This window comes from Podarcis muralis, chromosome 12 (assembly GCF_964188315.1).
Source record: "Podarcis muralis chromosome 12, rPodMur119.hap1.1, whole genome shotgun sequence".
Lineage (NCBI taxonomy): Eukaryota > Metazoa > Chordata > Lepidosauria > Squamata > Lacertidae > Podarcis > Podarcis muralis.
This window is the reverse complement of record NC_135666.1, coordinates 9,549,671-9,568,193: the sequence shown is the minus strand read 5'-3', so window position 1 is coordinate 9,568,193 and position 18,523 is coordinate 9,549,671. Positions and strand designations below refer to the sequence as shown.

The 18,523-nt window shown below is 47.1% G+C and overlaps 1 protein-coding gene across 1 annotated transcript in view; it reads left to right on the top strand.

The window, feature by feature from the left end:
* The window catches only part of LOC114607438 (mitogen-activated protein kinase kinase kinase 3-like), a 111,961-nt gene that overhangs the window by 67,052 nt on the left and 26,386 nt on the right, over positions 1–18,523 (top strand). The window contains exons 4-7 of the mRNA XM_077936707.1: positions 9,057–9,100; positions 9,565–9,664; positions 14,702–14,815; positions 17,041–17,152. Of these exons, the coding sequence (XP_077792833.1) occupies positions 9,057–9,100; positions 9,565–9,664; positions 14,702–14,815; positions 17,041–17,152 (370 nt within the window). The remainder of the gene's footprint in view (positions 1–9,056; positions 9,101–9,564; positions 9,665–14,701; positions 14,816–17,040; positions 17,153–18,523) is intronic.

Below are 18,523 nucleotides of genomic sequence, written 5' to 3'. Positions count from 1 at the left end.
TGATAGGTGGCCATTCAACATCTGCTCAATAACCTCCAAGGAAGGAGAGTTCCACTGTCGAACAGCTCTTACTGCAAGAAAGTTATGCCTGTGGCTAGCTCAGTTGGTCAGAGTGTGGTGCTGGTAACACCAAAGTCACAGGTTCGATCCCCATACGGGGCACCTGCATATACTGTATTGCCTGGGGTTGGGCTAGATGACCCTTAGGGTCCCTTCCAACTATGCAGTTCTATGTTTAGTCAGAATCTCCTGTCTTGTAACTTGAAGCCATTGGTTTGGGTCCTACCCTCCAGAACAGGGGGGGGAAACCAAGCTTGCTTCATCCTCTATCTGAAAGCCCTTTCGATATTTGAAGATGGCTATCGTATCTCCTATTCTTGGGAGAAAAGCAGTGACAAACCTAGACAGCATCTTAAAACACAGAGACATCACCTTGCCGACAAAGGTCCGTATAGTTAAAGCTATGGTTTTCCCAGTAGTGATGTATGGAAGTGAGAGCTGGACCATAAAGAAGGCTGGTCGCCGAAGAATTGATGTTTTTGAATTCTGGTGCTGGAGGAGACTCCTGAGAGTCCCATGGACTGCAAGAAGATCAAACCTCTCCATTCTGAAGGAAATCAGCCCTGAGTGCTCACTGGAAGGACAGATCCTGAAGCTGAGGCTCCAGTACTTTGGCCACCTCATGAGAAGAGAAGACTTCCTGGGAAAGACCCTGATGTTGGGAAAGATGGAGGGCACAAGGAGAAGGGGACGACAGAGGATGAGATGGTTGGACAGTGTTCTCAAAGCTACCAGCATGAGTTTGACCAAACTGCGGGAGGCAGTGGAAGACAGGAGTGCCTGGCGTGCTCTGGTCCATGGGGTAAAGAAGAGTCGGACACAACTAAACGACTAAACAACAACAACATCCTGTCTCCTCTCATTCTCCTGTTTTCCAATCTTAACATCTCCAGCTCCTTCAACCGTTCCTCATAAGGCTTGGCTTCCAGACCCTTGATCACCAGAACTGGACACAGTATCCCTGATGTGGTCTGACCAAGACAGGACAGAACAGTGCTAATGGCTTCCCTTGATCAGGAAACTAGACTGTGGTTGATGCAGCCTAGAATAGCCTAGATGCAGCCTAGAATAGCATTAGCTTTTTTTGCTGCTGCATCACTGTTGACATGGGTGGAATGTGTCCTTGAAATCAGGTGATGCCTCTTGCCTGCCAGGATGGATAATATAAAGAGGAGCATGAGGAGGTGTTGGAAGTTAGGTAGAGTATGAAGGTAAATTTGCCTTTGTTGCTCCATTGACCTTTGCTCTAGGGTTTGGGGGTTTTTTTTGGGGGGGGGGAGCAGGATCGTGGGGGCAGCCATTCCCTCCACCCCAAAGAATGCTCCAGAAACGATGCTGCATTGTGATGTAGGGTTCTGCCGAAAACAGGCCTCCCTGCAATGAATTGGCTTGCTTGCATGATGTGCTTAACACCAGCCTCTTGGGCCAGATGAACGAGTCTAAGCCACACATGGCAAGACAACAGTGTTCTTGTAAGCTTTCCTTTGGCAAGGGCCCTGCAGGAGTTAGGGCGCATCGAAGTTCTTCGCCGATTAAAAACCAATTTCTGACTAATTAATCTTTAACAGGTGAGGAATTAGGGTAAACAAAGAAACGAGTCGAGGAGTATTATCTGAATTTCCCTTTTCTCCAGCCACAAAAGATGCAAGGACACTGGTCCTTTTCTGCGTCTGTTTGTTGGGTGTTTATGTCTCTGTGTGTCCCGACCTCCTATTAAAGTGAGTTAGGAGGCCAGCTTAGCTTCTCCCCCAGTTTCCTCCTCAGGCAATGGGCTCGCGGCACTTGCCCTGACATCCCACGCCAGCCCGTTGAGTGGTGGAAAGCTAGCTCCCACTGACCCTACCATTGGCACACTTCCGAGAAGTCCTGGCCAACGCCCGAGTCTTCCACAGCTTCTCCAAGAAGTAGCTGTCCTTGCCCGGCGATGGGATTTCGTCACATGTTAGCAAGATGTCCTGGCCTGGGGTGACCTGCCTGGGCACATTTCTCATGGCAAGGCCCTCCACAAGCTTGCCACAAACCCTGATTTTGCTTCCAGGATGCCACCAGCAGGAAGGAAGGAGGCGGCGGCTGGCCAGGAGTTTCTGGCTAAGAAAGTGACCCTGTACCAGGGGGAGAGGGATCTTGTACTTTGCTTCTTCCTGATGGTTGAGTTTGATGCAATGGGAGGGAAAAGAGCACAGGGGTGAGAACTCAGAAGATCCAGGTTCAGTTGCTGCTGCACAACAGATAAAACCGGGGGGGGGGGGGGGACTTTGGAGCATATTTTCATTTCTTGTGATTTTGGCATTTATGCCAGAAGGCAATTATTAGAGGTCTCAATAGGCTGATTTCTTTGCCACCAACGGTTCAGGGCCTGCTTTCGGACAGGAATGATCAAATTACTTTAATAGTGGCTGAATTTTTGAGTGTAGAAAGACTGGGTCATTATAAAAAGAATTCGTGGTTCTTAATTGAGCAGGGATTTGGTAGTGCTGTATTGTATTATTTATGCAAATTGATTTTGTATGGAGTTAAAGATCTGACCGGGACAAACCTTGTTATGTTCAGCTCGTATTTTGCACAATTTGTATACGGTGTCTGTTTGATAATGTGTGGTTTGCTATGCCTTATAAAGGATAACTTTACTAAAATGGGGGGGGGGGAGGCTTTTCATCCTAGCAACAACCCTGTGAGGTAGGGCCAGCTAAGAGGCAGGGACAGTCCCAAGGTAGCTTTGTGGCTGAGTGGGGATTCGAACCCTGCTCTCCCGAGTCTGACACTCTAACTGTGATGCCACACTGGTTGTCTTTATGGGGAACTTTTCAGGGGCCACGGGGCAATGGTGAATGGGGCCCAGGGCCATCCTGTCCCCTTTCACAGCCTGAGACAAAATGCGTCGGTGCTGCTGCATTCCCTCCCCGCTCCTGCCGTCAATGTCTTGCTTAATGAGGTCAACAATGGCAGTGGCTTCCAGCAAGATCTCAGGGAGTGCTTGCAGTATAGCTGCCATATGACCCGGCTGGGGGTGCTGGGCATTGCCCCATGGTACAGTGGTGCCCCGCAAGACAAATGCCTCGCAAGACGAAAAACTCGCTAGACAAAAGGGTTTTCTGTTTTTCGAGCTGCTTCGCAAGACGAATTTCCCTATGGGCTTGCTTCGCAAGACGAAAAAAATTCTGGGTTTGAATTTCTGTGTGGTGGGTGACTGGGGGAACAGTTGGGGAGGGGTTTGCAAGAATCTGGAAGCTTGTGTGGTTTTTTTCTGCATTTTTATGATTTTCTGTGACCATTGGGCCACTCTGCTGTTTTTTAAAAAAAATTCTGGGTTTGAATTTTGAAATGCTCTTTACAGTATGTGTGACTTTAAAGAGCACTTAATAAACTCTTGTTGTACCAAGTTTGGCTTTGTTTGGACTTTTTTTGACCATAGGAACGCATTAATTGATTTTCAATGCATTCCTATGGGAAACCGTGCTTCGCAAGACGAAAAATTCGCTAGACAAAAAAACTCGCGGAACGAATTAATTTCGCCTTGCGAGGCACCACTGTATTCCGCCGCTCAAGGCGCCTGCTTCAGTGGGCCGGCCCTGGTGGGGTCAAAGGCCAAGGTGGCCAGATCAATGGGTGCTTCTTCTTATGTCTTACGTCCAGCCACATTAAAGGTAAAGGTAAAGGGACCCCTGACCGTTAGGTCCAGTCATGACCGACTCTGGGGTTGCGGCGCTCATCTCGCTTTACTGGCCGAGGGAGCCGGCGTACAGCTTTCCGGGTCATGTGGCCAGCATGAGAAAGCTGCTTCTGGCGAACCAGAGCAGCGCACGGAAACACCGCTTGCCTTCCCGCTGGAGCGGTACCTAGTTATCTATTTCAAGCCAAGGGTGCCGGCGTTTGTCCACAGACAGCTTTCCGGGTCATGTGGCCAGCATGACTAAACCGCTTCTGGCGCAATGGAACACCGTGATGGAAACCAGAGCGCACGGAAGCGCTGTTTGCCTTCCCGCTGGAGCGGTACCTATTTATCTACTTGCTCTGGTGTGCTTTCGAACTGCTAGGTTGGCAGGAGCAAGGACTGAGCAACGGGAGCTCACCCCATCGTGGGGATTCGAACCACCGACCTTCTGATCGGCAAGCCCTAGGCTCTGTGGTTTAACCCACAGCGCCACCCGCGTCCCTTACATAAAAGTTGGACGTCTCTATATACAAAAAGACATTTTCCCATCCTCGCGTTTACCCTGCAAAGGGTACAGAATCCACCCGTTTCAAATGAAGTTGATCTTTGGGCCCCTTTTTCTCAAATAGTTGTTTTCCTAGCGAGCGACACTTGAGTGCAGGGGAAGTCGAAATCCTGCAAATCTTTTCTCCCCCACCCCCCCTTTGCATCTGGCTCTCTCGGATTCCTCTCCTCGCCAGCCAAGTGCTGTTATGTGAGAGGCGGCTGGTGTGTTTTCTTTGGCCCTCGCCCAGAGGAGGTCACTGTTGTTGTTATTGTTTCATTCCGGAGAAGAAGGATGCAGTCATTATTTCCCCCTCTCTTCTGGGGCTGTTTTAAACAAGTGCTCTGGCGATTTCCAGCAACACGTTGTTCCTAAACAGAGTTGTTCTGGTCAGCAGAAACGGCGTCGAGTCTTGCAGGCGGGGGTGGCGGCTCAAAGCTCTCTTGCTCAGCGAAGCAAACGGCGCTCATTGCATAAAAGCTCAGATTTCTGCGCCTGGCAATTCTCTAGGACACTTCCAGGACATACGATTTGCATGGGGAGGGCTGTAGCTCAGAGGTAGAGCCTCTGCCTTACATCTAGGAGGTCTGGGGTTCAATTCCCGGCGTCTCCAGGTAAGACTGAGAGAGACTCCTGCCTCGAACCCTGGAGAGCTGCTGGCAGTCAGTGAAGACAATACTGAGCTAAATGGACCAATGATCTGACTCAGCACAAATCAGCGTCCTCTGTTGCCCCTTTTGCAGCCAGGATCAAGGAGGCCATGTGACTCGTGAGCAGAGAGATGGGGAGGGAACCACCTGAATACGAGTTTTTGTGTGTGGCTTATTATTATTATTATTGTTATTATTATTATTATTATTATTATTATTATTATTATTATTATTATTAATATACCGCCCTATACCCAGGGGTCTCAGGGCGGATCACAGGATAAAATCAAGATACAGTCGTACCTTAGATCCCGAACGCCTTGCGAGTCAAATGTTTTGGCTCCCGAACGCCGCAAACCTGGAAATGCGAATGTTCTTTGGAACCCGAACATCCCGACACAACTTCCGATTGGCTGCAGATGCTTTCTGCAGCCGTTTGGAAGCCGCGCCTTGGTTTCTGAACGTTTTGCAAGTCGAAGGGACTTCCGGAACCGATTCTGTTCAACTTCTGAGGTACCACTGTATAAAACCACAAAATAAATAATCAAAGTAAAAACAACAACCCAATAGCAGCCCCCCCCCCCACAAGCACATTTCAAAAGGGATGTTTTACATTTTACATAGGATGTAAATCAGATCAACCAAAGGCCTGGTTAAAAAGGAACATTTTTTCCTGGCGCCTAAAGGTGTATAATGAAGGAACCAGGCGAATGCCCTTGGGGAGAGCATTCCACAGGCAGGGAGCCACAACAGAGAAGGCCCTGTTCTGGTGTTGCCACCCTCCTTATAGGTCCCCCCTCCCTTTTTAAAAGCTGTATCAGTAACCAGAATGTCACAAAATAGTGGCAGTTCTTCAAAGTTCTTCAAAACCCTGATGAAGTGTAGGATGGGAGCATGGAAACTATGCTCTGGGCAAAGTATGAGTAAAAGATAAGGAGCATTTTCAGGAAGAGACATCACCCCACTCGCCCATCTAGGAATTCTCCTTATTTGATAGAAAGCAACGTGTGGCTGATTTTTCCAAGGCCTGCTTTATCCTGCGTAGGGAATACATTTTTTTTCCACCCAGAAAAGAAAGGAAGGGAGGAGAGAGATGACGCTGTAATTTATTTCTGTATTTATTTATTTCTGAAAAATCTATTAATAGTGGGGCCCTCCAACCAATGGGCTTTGCTGCTTGGTTTCAGGCCACAAGGAATGTGCGCGCTTGCTAGGGATGTGGGGGAAATTCAGCCCCGTTCATGCTGAAAGGTGAACCTTCCAAATCCATACTTTCTGAAGCATCACGGAAACCAAAGCCCAGACACTGCTTCGAAATTTGCGGTGCGTTTCTCTAGCCGTGTAATGTTCACGGAAATACCCATTTACTAGGGTAATTGCTTGTAAAACACTTAGATCAGGGGTCAACAAACTTTTTCAGCAGGGGGCCGGTCCACTGTCCCTCAGACCTTGTGGAGAGCTGGACTATATTTTGGGGTGGGGGGAATGAACGAATTCCTATCCCCCACAAATAACCCAGAGATGCATTTTAAATAAAAGGACACGTTCTACTCATGTAAAAACATATTGATATCCGGACTGTCCGCAAGCCGGATCCGGCCCCCAGGCCTTAGTTTGCCTACCCATGACTTAGAAGTTTTGCCACAATCAAGGAATATATGCGTTTTCTAAAATAATATAAAATATGCATGAACACATGTGCATTTAAAAAAACAGTACCAAGTTGCATTACATCAGGGGAAATTGCTGTGCAAAAAAAACATATATTAGGAGAAATTGCAAGGGGGGGATTGCATATTAGAAGAAATTTGCACGAAAATGCTGGTGAATTTTCACAAGGACTTTAAAAAAAAAAGAATTGCGAACTGATGCAGACGTGTGGAGAACTGAACTGAGTTTAAGTCTAGAAAAAATGAGAAACCAAGAGAAGCTGAAATTGACACATAAACTACTTCCTGTGCCTATGAAGTGGATTGACCAAACCCCAGGACTGCAGGACTGCAACTCTAGGGTGTGTTGGGAAACCAGGACTTTGTCCGCGATCCATTTGTAGTATGTAAACTTTCCACTCGTATTAAGGCCTGGTAATTGCTCTCAGAAGCATTCCCATCTCTGGAGAGCAGAATAGGCAAACTAGCCGAGTTTCCTGTATCCCTCTGGCATCATCCAGGCCTTCCCAACGTCCATCTCTTAAAGCAGGCTTCCTCAAACTCAGCCCTCCTGATTTTTTCCACCTACATCTCCCATGATCCCTAGCTAGCAGGACCAGTGGTCAGGGATGATGGGAATTGTAGTCTTAAAAACATCTGGAGGGCTGAATTTAAGGAAGCCTGTCTTAAGGCTTACAAACTTTGGCCATCTGCTCTTTCTAGAACTCTAGAACTCTTTTCTGGAAGCCCAGCAGAGAGATCTCCGGTCCAGAATGGGCCTGTACCACTTGCGACCTGTCACAACAGACACAGCCAACTGACCTTGTTCGGCTGGCTTGCCTGGCACTTGGCACCTTCTCCTCCAACCTCTGCCAGAGCCAATCTCCAGCAAAGTACCCTTCTGGTGTGGAGTGTTGGGTGAACTGCAGATGTTGTTGAAGCTACAACACTCATCATCATCTAGACATTGGCTGATGGGGGGTTGTTGTTGTTTAGTCGTTTAGTCGTGTCCGACTTTTCGTGACCCCATGGACCAGAGCACGCCAGGTACTCCTGTCTTCCACTGCCTCCCGCAGTTTGGTCAGACTTATGCTGGTAGCTTCAAGAACACTGCCCAACCATCTCGTCCTCTGTCGTCCCCTTCTCCTTGTGCCCTCTATCTTTCCCAACATCAGGGTCTTTTCCAGGGAGTCTTCTCTTCTCATGAGGTGGCCAAAGTATTGGAGCCTCAGCTTCAGGATCTGTCCTTCCTGTGAGCACTCAGGGCTGATTTCCTTCAGAATGGATAGGTTTGATCTTCTTGCAGTCCATGGGACTCTCAAGAGTCTCCTCCAGCACCATAATTCAAAAGCATCCATTCTTCGGCGATCAGCCTTCTTTATGGTCCAGCTCTCACTTCCATACATCACTACTGGGAAAACCATAGTTTTAACTATATGGACCTTTGTCGGCAAGGTGATGTCTCTGCTTTTTAAGATGCTGTCTAGGTTTGTCATTGCTTTTCTCCCAAGAAACAGGCGTCTTTTAATTGCGTGGCTGCTGTCACCATCTGCAGTGATCATGGAGCCAAGGAAAGTAAAATCTCTCACTGCCTCCATTTCTTCCCCTTCTATTTGCCAGGAGGTGATGGGACCAGTGGCCATGATCTTAGTTTTTTTGATGTTGAGCTTCAGACCATATTTTGCACTCTCCTCTTTCACCCTCATTAAAAGGTTCTTTAATTTCTCCTCACTTTCTGCCATCAAGGTTGTGTCATCTGCATATCTGAGGTTGTTGATATTTCTTCCGGCAATCTTAATTCCGGCTTGGGATTCATCTAGCCCAGCCTTTCACATGATGAATTCTGCATATAAGTTAAATAAGCAGGGAGACAATATACAGTGGTACCTCGGGTTAAGAACTTAATTTGTTCCGGAAGTCCATTCTTAACCTGAAACTGTTCTTAACCTGAAGTACCACTTTAGCTAATGGGGCCTCCTGCTGCCGCTGCGCCACTGAAGCACGATTTCTGTTCTTATCCTGAAGCAAAGTTCTTAACCCGAGGTACTATTTCTGGGTTAGCGGAGTCTGTAACTTGAAGCGTCTGTAACCTGAAGCATATGTAACCCGAGGTACCAGTGTACAGCCTTGTCATACTCCTTTCCCAATGGAGGGTTAGACTCAAAGAACACCTAGAGCAGTTTTCTTCTGTTTGGGTCCTCTAGGTTTTCTTGGACTGTGGCTCCCTTCATCTCTAACCATTGGCCATTCTGGCAGAGGCTGATGGGAGTTGGAGTCAAGCTTTGTTTAAGGGGCCAGAGGTTCCCCATTCCTCCTTCAGAGAACATTCAAAGTGTTTGGTGTACACCCTCCTCCTTGGAGCTTCTTAGCAACCCTGCAGGGCAGCTTGCTATTATTCCCCCCATTTTGCAGATGGAGGGGAGGCAGACTGAGGCCGAAGTCGGCTCACTTAAGACCATCTAGTGAGAGCTAATGGGTTTCTATCTCTTTTTGTTCCTCAGTTGCGGAATGCCAGGATCAAATTTGACCACGATGGAGAGAAAAGGTAGAATGTATTTTAATTAATTGACTGTGGTTTTATGTAAATTGTGCTATTTTTACTGTTGTTAGCCGCTCTGAGCCCGGCTTTGGCTGGGGAGGGCGGGATATAAATAAAAATTTATTATTATTATTATTACCTTCCCTAGTTGCATGAAGACTGATGTGTGTCATTGTTTTTCCTTAAATCGTATAAAGCCCAGAGTCATTCTCCCTTCCATTAATTGTTTCACACGTACAGAAAGAAACTGCCTGTCCTTCAGGATCCTTAAAAACCAAAAGGAGTAACCCTTTCTAACAGTATGCTAATTTGTTTAAAACTGATTGAGTTTAATTTAATTGCATGCAATGTGGTTATGTGTATTTGCTTTTCAGAAGTGAAAGCAATGGAAGAATGTACTGCTGCCCCACATTACTGAGCAGAGGCATAGCGACGCTTTAAATAACAAAATGCCTATTATTTCCTTGCAGGATTATGCAGTTCCAGAGGCCAGTTAAGTTCAAAGAAGTTCTGCAGAAAGCCATGGACGCTTTTGGGCAGATGATGGACTTGCAATACGCCAACAACGAGGTTGGTTTCTCTGCTTGCTTGTATGTGTGTGTGCTTAAAACAACCTCCTCTCTGCAAGGCGGGTTACAGCAAACTAAGAAAGTTTCCCTAGAGCTTGTTGGCTGGGTTTTTTTTTTTAATTAAACTGTATACAGTGGTACCTCGCAAGACGAATGCCTCACAAGATGGAAAACTCGCAAGACGAAAGGGTTTTTTGTTTTTTGAGCTGCTTCGCAAGACGATTTTCCCTATGGGCTTGCTTCGCAAGACGGAAACGTCTTGCAAGTTTGTTTCCTTTTTCTTAACACCGTTAATACAGTTGCGACTTGACTTCGAGGAGCAACTCATAGAACGCGGTGTGGTAGCCCTTTTTGAGGTTTTTAAAGACTGTGGTGGTTTTTGAAGCTTTTCCGACACCGTGCTTCGCAAGACGAAAAAATCGCAAGACGACAAAACTCGCGGAACGAATTAATTTCGTCTTGCGAGGCACCACTGTATACCATCGATTCCGGCGTATTAGGCAACTGGGTGTATAAGACAACCCCCCAAATTGGCAGCTGCCAATTTGGGGGGTCGTCTTACATGCTTCAGCAGCTTCGCTGGGCAGCAGTGGGCGACGGGCTCCATGCCAGGAGGAAGCTGCCCGGTGAAGCTGCCCAGCGATGCTAAGCCAGCTTTGCTGGGCGGCTTCCTCCCAGTGCGGAGCAGAGCCCGCCGCCCACTGCAGCCATACCCAGCATATAAGACAACCCCCGACTTTTAAACCTCTTTTCCAGGGTTAAATAGTCATCTTATACGCCGGAATCTATGGTATATATCTTGTTAGGGAGTGGGTGGCGCTGTAGTCTCTTGGGCTTGCCAATCAGAAGGTCGGAGGTTTGAATCCCTGTGATGGGGTGAGCTCCCGTTGCTCTGTCCCAGCTCCTGCCAGCCTAGCAGTTTGAAAACACGCTTGGAGCTGAGGCTCCAAGACTTTGGCCACCTCATGAGAAGAGAAGACTCCCTGGAAAAGACCCTGATGTTGAGAAAGATGCAGGGTACAAGGAGAAGGGGACGACAGAGGACGAGATGGTTGGACAGTGTTCTGGAAGCTACTAGCATGAGTTTGACCAAACTGCGGGAGGCAGTGGAAGACAGGAGTGCCTGGCGTGCTCTTGTCCAGGGGGTCACAAAGAGTCGGACATGACTAAATGACTAAAGAACAACATCCAGGGGTCCTTTACTTTTTACATTTTATATCTTGTTAAGTATAAATTAAGAACTGGGCACAAAGGCAGCTTTTCTCAGCCATTCATGACACCTGCCGAAGCTGTCCTTGCACCTAACATTTAATGGGTCTATTAATTTGGTTGCAGGTTGCTTTGGGTTGCCCTGGGCAGGATAAAGAGCAGCTAACAAATTTAATAAACAATAATGATAAACTGCTTAATTGACCCTGGCTCTTATGGAAGCTACAGGAGCCATATTCTGCTTTGATGTAGCCGAGCACCAGGGTAGCACAACCTTTTTGCTTTGCTTTCTGCCTGGGGAGAGGCTTGCAGATGCCACCTGAACAGGAGACCCTTTCTGCACCATTTAGCAATTGGGCATTTAGCGCTGTGGCACCTTTCCCTTAAATATTAGACAAGTTCCGCCTCTGCTGTCCTTTCAGCACCTACTAAATACCTTCCAACAAACCCAGATGGGCAAGATATAAATATAAGAACAACAGGAACAGGAACAATAAATAAATAATAATAATTTTACACCCCTGTTATGTAGCTTTAGGTGCCAGGCAAAAGCATTCCTCTTCTCCCAAGCTTTTGGCTCATTAAACTTATCTGGCCTTTTAAATTGTGTGTGTTCTGGAGTGCTGGTGTTCTTGTTTTTCTTTGTTACTACGGTATGTATTTTTGTGTCTTTCTTTTGTGAACTGCCCTGGGATCTTCAGGTGAAGGGCGGTACAGAAACTTAATAAATAGTAATCGTTTTCGGGTGGTGCTGTGGGTTAAACCACAGAGCCTAGGACTTGCCGATCAGAAGGTTGGCGGTTTGAATCCCCGCAGCGGGGTGAGCTCCCGTTGCTCGGTCCCTGCTCCTGCCAACCTAGCAGTTCAAAAGCATGTCAAAGTGCAAGTAGATAAATAGGTACCACTCTGGCAGGATGGTATACGGCGTTTCTGTGCGCTGCTTTGGTTTCACCAGAAGCGGCTTAGTCATGCTGGCCACATGACCCGGAAGCTGTACTCCGGCTCCCTCAGCCTATAGAGTGAGATGAGCGCTGCAACCCCAGAGTTGTCTGCGACTGGACCTAACAGTCAGGCGTATATTTACCTTTACCTTTAATCATTATGTGGAGATCTTTCCCTGTTTGCATCTGTGCTGGAATTGTCGATAGAGTAGGATCATCTAATCCAAATTGTTTTCAAGGTGCTTCTATTGTTATCTCAAGTAGACTTCCTGCTCCCCAGCCAGCCTTCCCGCAGTTCAATGTAAATCTTGCTTGGAAACCTGCGGAACTCCCTGCAACCTGCTTCCTTTCTTACTCTCAGGCTGAAAACCGTGTGTTTTTGCATGGGAGCCGCAGCACGTTGGCCAAGACACCTCCACCATTCTTAATATCCTACACCTGTCTTCTTCACCCTCACAGGCTCAAAGCTTGAGAAGCTTAGCGAGGTGATGAATCAGCACTCGGCAAATCGTGCCCCCCTTCTTCTCCCCCCGCCACGGGTGCCCTGCCTCATTAACTTAGCTGTTCAGTTTTACCGGCTGTAAGAAAGCTTTGCTCCATTTCCTGAGCCTGCAACCTGCCAACTCTCTCTCTCTCTCTCTCTCTCTCTCTCTCTCTCTCTCTCTCTCTCTCTCTGGTTTACATGTGTCTATATTTAGGTCTGCGTCTGGTAGGGAACTTTCATGTAAAGAGCAGCCTCGTTGGCAAGCGAGGCAGAAAACCTTCCCGCTAGACACAAGCAATTAGGCAAAAGGACCACAGGCAGAAGTTTTCAAACATGGTGTCTCTTTTTTTGGCGTCTCGATAACCGGGCACGGGACCACATGGAACATTGGTGGAGAGGCTCCTAAGTCCGTAGGACATTTTATTCCAAGCACAGGCAGTTTTTTGGAAGGCCTGTGTAGGTTTGGGGGTGGAGGGTGGGGGGGGGTGAGGTTAGGGGACTGCCAGGGAACTGCCCCCAAAGTTCAGGTCCAAATTCCAGGCTAGACTGATTAGGGGTGGGGAAATGTTCAAATACAAAGTTGGAATGGGTGAATAATTCCCATTGTTGACAAAACTAACTTCATGTTACTTTCACATATGCATATTCATATGTCTGTTCTGTCCCATTTTGGCATAATAATAATAATAATAATAATAATAATAATAATAATAATAATATAATTTATTTATACCCCACCCATCTGGCTGGGTTTCCCCAGCCACTCTGGGCGGCTTCCAACAGAATATTAAAATACAATAGTCTATTAAACATTAAAAGCTTCCCTAAACAGGGCTGCCTTCAGATGTCTTCTAAAAGTCTGGTAGTTGTTTTTCTCTTTGACATCTGGTGGGAGGGCGTTCCACAGGGTGGGTGCTATTACCTGTGGATTTTGTTCTAAAAAAGAAAAGAAAAGAAAGAAATCCACACAATTTGTGTTTTTTGAAAAACATTTTATTACAAAACACATGCTTAAAAGCATACATCATCTCCATTCACACAATCATAAACGTATTTTAAAGATCGCACTACCTTTTTTTGAGCAGAGAACTTTGCAAGTTATGAAGGCGTGCGAAATCTTAAGGATAACCGTTGTTCTTTTTCTTTATTAAATTTGTATACGGCTCTTCATCCAAAAATCACAGGGTGCTCCACAACATTAAAATGCAGAATAAGAACACAAAATACATAATAAAAGAAAAACCAGAGACAAAACAATAACCCCCCCTCCCAGAAACACATTTAAAATGGCATAGCATGTCAATCAGCCAAAGGCCTGGCTTCACATTATGAACGTTTATGAGGCCTCTCTTTAATTAAGTTCCGATCCATATATTAGTCTGGGAAGTGCAAAAGAGGACCTGATTTGAATCCCAGTCTCAACACCAGAAATACAATTGGTTGGGACATTTGGAGAGTCCATTCTCAGTGGTTTTTATTACACTCTACAAATTTTTAGCTGCTCTCCCTGGTGTTTTTAAATTGCATGTTAGTTTTGCCTCTTTGTGGACTGATCTCCTTTTAAATTATATTGTGAGCTGCCGTCGGTGTTTATTTTAGACACATGTAAGTTTTCCTAACAATAATAATCGCAAATGAAATCTGTGCCTCCACGACCGGATAACTAAAGCACGCTGTTTTCTGAATTGAAATTGGAGCAGCTTTTATATCCAAAAGAAGTATTATTCTACCTTGCTCTCAGAGGAGCCCATCTCTTTTTTCTTTCTTTCTAAATAAGTCACTCGTCTGAACAAACCTGGAAGGAGACAAAACCCAGAGTAGGGACTCATTCAGAGACACAACGAGCAGCTTCCATGGTGGTTCGACACTCAGGGCTTGCAGGGAAACCTGTAATTATCTGTTGAATGAAATAACCAATTTAATTCTCTGGGCATGCTGCAGCCCAGCGTTCAGAAGCGGCTGCCTTTAAGAAGCACGCCTGTCTTGTTTTCAAACTGACAAACTACGCAAGAGCAGCTGGATGCTGTGTTTGCAGTTTATGTGTCCCTCTCTTGGTGGGTAATATTTTGCAAGTCGGATCCAAGTCTCTGGAGTCTTTTATTTACTTTTTCCACACAGGTCTTCCCTCCAGCGGAGCCAGCGGCGCTTCTGCACCTTCCCTTTCGCAGGCTGATGTTTTGATAACTTTTATCCGATTCCTCTGGGGGGATGCTATCTTGGAAGAAAAGGTCAAAGCCCCCAGATGTTTGGCTGCTATTTTCTGCCGGGGGGCCTCGGGTTCCTTTTGCTGTGCCCCGGGTCCAACTGCCCACCTCCCCGCCAGTTCCCAAGCCCCCGGCTGCTCTTTGGCTTCCTCTGTTTGTACCTCAGCTGCAACAACGGTGTTTGTTCAATCTTTTCCCAGCTCCTGATTCCCCTGAAATCCCAGGAAGACTTGGACCGGGCAGTGGAACACTTGGACCTCAGCCCTTCTCTGAAGAGCCTCAAAGTGTTTGTGAAAACGGCAAAGAAAACAAACGTGAGAGAGCGGCTGCGCTTTTCCCAACCACCCCCTTCCTCCTTCCATTGGTGTACAAAGCAAAACGCGAAGGGGACGCGGGTGGCGCTGTGGGTTAAACCACAGAGCCTAGGACTTGCCGATCAGAAGGTCGGCGGTTCGAATCCCCGCGACGGGGTGAGCTCCCGTTGCTCAGTCCCTGCTCCTGCCAACCTAGCAGTTCGAAAGCACGTCAAAGTGCAAGTAGATAAATAGGGAAGGTAAACAGCGTTTCCGTGTGCTGCTCTGATTCGCCAGAAGCGGCTTCGTCATGCTGGCCACATGACCCGGAAGCTGTACGTCCGCTCCCTTGGCCAATAAAGCGAGATGAGCGCTGCAACCCCAGAGTCGGCCACGACTGGACCTAACGGTCAGGGGTCCCTTTACCTTTACAAAACGCGATGCTCTCGTCCCAGGGAGTCAAAACGCTCTTGCATGTTTTAATGATGTATCAGGTGGCAAATATGTCACAAGGGACACATTAGAACTGGCAGCTAGTCATTTCGGGTTGTTGTTTTTTTGTTCACTCTGCTTTGGAGTCCATTTTTCACCCCACTGGCTGAACAGCCCCTGCATGATGCAGTTGCCATCCTGTAAGCATCTAGCAGCCCTCAAGCAAAACCCAGCCTATTTGGGATTTGGGATGAGGAGATAAGTGTTCCCTTGCAGGATCAGACCAAGGATTCACCTAGACCGAGGTGGGAGTGGTTGTGGTGGGGACTTTTTCAGCCCGGGGCAGATGGGAGTTGTAGTTCCAGACATCTGAAGGGCGCCCAATTGGCAAAAAGGCTGTTGCGATTAATTCTTCAGCTTAACTAGACAGATTTCCCTTTGGATTCCCTAGATCAGGGGTGGCCAACTGCCAAGAGACTGTGATCTACTCGCAGAGTTAAAAACTGGCAGTGATCTACCCCCTTTTGGGGGGTTCAGGTCAAAATTGTTGAGCTTCTTTTTATGGGCTGCAGAGCTAAAATATTTAGCTTTTTTTAGGGCAGCCGAAGTTCTGGGGCTTCTTTGGGGGGAGTCAGTGATCTACCAGTGATCTTCCACAGATGCCCAGTGATCTACCGGTAGATCACAATCTACCTGTTGGACGTGCCTGCCCTAGATTCAATACCCCACGGCATGAATTTTGTGTGGTAGTGCGATATTTCTACACACAAGCCTGCACTCTATAGTTCCCACCCACCAGAACCAAATCTTTCTGTCTCCCTCTCACCTTCCACGGTTGCCTGGGGTCCAACCCCACACCCCTTGCCATTACAGTCGTACCTTGGTTGACAAACGCCTTGCGACTCGAACGTTTTGGCTCCTGAACGCCGCAAAAGCCAGAAATGAGTGTTCCGGTTTGTGAACGTCCTTTGGAACCCAAACGTCCGATTTGGCTTCCAATTGGCTGCAGAAGCTTCCTGCAGCCAATCGGAAACCGCGCCTTGGTTTTTGAACGTTTTGGAAGTCAGACGGACTTCCAGAATGGTTTCCGCTCGACTTCCGGGGTACCACTGTATTTTGAAGCTGGAAAACACCATTTCTGGCAGGAGAGCAAGTCTCCTCGTGTGCCTTCCTGAGCCGCTTTGGACAAAGCAATATCTCTCAGGCTCCCCAGCCTTGGGGCCAGTGAAGACCATAGAGTAAAGGGAGCATTTCCCAACAGCCTCCTTCTGCCCTACGTCAGAGACAATGGGAGTGGGAGTCCAATCACATAATAATATAATAATAATAATTTATTATTTATATCCCGCCTATCTGGTTGGGTTTCCCCAGCCACTCTGGGCGGCTTCCAACAAAACACTAAAATACAATAACCTATTAAACATTAAAAGCTTCCCTAAACAGGGCTGCCTTCAGATGTCTTCTAACATGGGTTCAAGTTACAAGAAAGGAGGGTCTGATAAAACATCAGGCAGGAATAACCTTCTAACAGTTGGAGCTGTTTGACCGTGGAACAGCTGACCTTGGAAAGCGGTGGATTCTCCTTCACTGGAGAATGAATCCATTAGCTCTGCCTGTCATTGGCTCTGGCGCCCCCTACTGTTGGGCTCCCTGATTTCTGCCCTATCAGTTCCCATGGGCACCAGCCACTACAGATTAGGGTCCAGCGATATGTTCCTGGACAGGGAGACTGAATATGCCTGGAATATTTTAAGCATCCTTCCCTAAGGAGGAGACTGAAACCTAACAACTCTCTCTTCGCGTACCTCCCGTAGTCTCTGCAACCCAACAACAGCAAACAGCACGAGATGAGGATCTCCAAATCGATGGGAGATATCTTGGGGTCGCTGTACAAAGATGCGGAGAGGACACGGAAGCATTCCACAGGTCGGTGAAACACAGCTTCTCTTTCTCCCACAGGGTCTGCCAGGGCAGTGACAGCCACCTTCCCGCATCCAAAAACAGGGGGCCGCTCCAGTCCCAAAGTGCCCCCCAAGTGTATTCTGCAACATGCCATTGATGCAGTAACAGTGCATTGGTGGTGGATTTCCCTGTCTGATTTCAAGAACAAACTGATTCCAGGGGGCTGGAGCCGAAATACTAAAAGCCCGGTTCCTAGCGCAAGCTAAGCACATTTCTCATCACTCAACACTCTCAGCAGTGCCCGATCTGATGAGCACAGTCGCTGGGCAGGGGTATATGGCCAGTGTTAAGTTGTGGGTGAACATATCAGACGACACAGCGATTCTCCAAACAGCTCTTGTTTATTCACAGGCCAGAACAGAACTGAACTGAAGGGTTCAGCCAGCCTGCTTATATAGAGCTCCAGTACAACGTAACTGTAACAACTTTCTGTAACTATCCAATCACTGAACGTCACTTTCGATCCCTTATTTGCATATGTGGACCTGAGTAAAAACTATCTACAGTATCCCCCTGCTGGCTCAGGGTGAGAACTTCAGTACATAACAGCCGGAGATTTATCTGATTAGATAAATCTATCGTCACTGTCAGAAGTAGTATGAATACTGGTTTCTGGGAACACGGGTGCTGATGCATTCTTGGCCCGTTTACAGGTTTCCCATATGCATCTTTCTGGCCACTGTGTCAGAACAGAATGCTGGACTAAATAGGCATTGGGCCTGATCCAGTATCTCTGCTCTCAAGGTCTTCAGATTTGACCCCATCCGGTTGTCCAACCGACAAGCTATGCCTTGAGGCAACTTGCTCTTTTCCCTGTACCACCAAATGCCCCAGTCTTTTGCTGGATAAGCGGGTAGGTTGCCACACATTCCCCCAGTTGCTGACACAAACCAGGGGCCTATAATTTCTGTTTTGTTGTCAAAGCTTTCCTCCCTCGACGTTGCCATTGAGACGGTGCCCAGAATTCTGGGATGGTTCCTTCTGAAACAAAATGTGCTGTTACATCGAGTCACTGCAGATGCTTCTTGTACTTGAACAAAGTTAACAATATTATTTTTCCCCCTTTGGACTGCCAGCCTGTTTTCCCTGCCACACACAAACACCAATAACCCAATGGAATTTGGAACTGATGCAAGTTTGTTGCTGGCAGAACCCATAAACTTCCTGTCCTTCTGTAATGGGGACAACCGATGCTCAACACAGGGTTTATGGGGCTGCTTCATTATTTATTATTACGGAGGCCAAGGCCTGGATTTTACTGAGTTGTCCTAAATAAATCACTATGGCGATAAGTGCAATTATTATTATTATTATTATTATTATTATTATTATTAT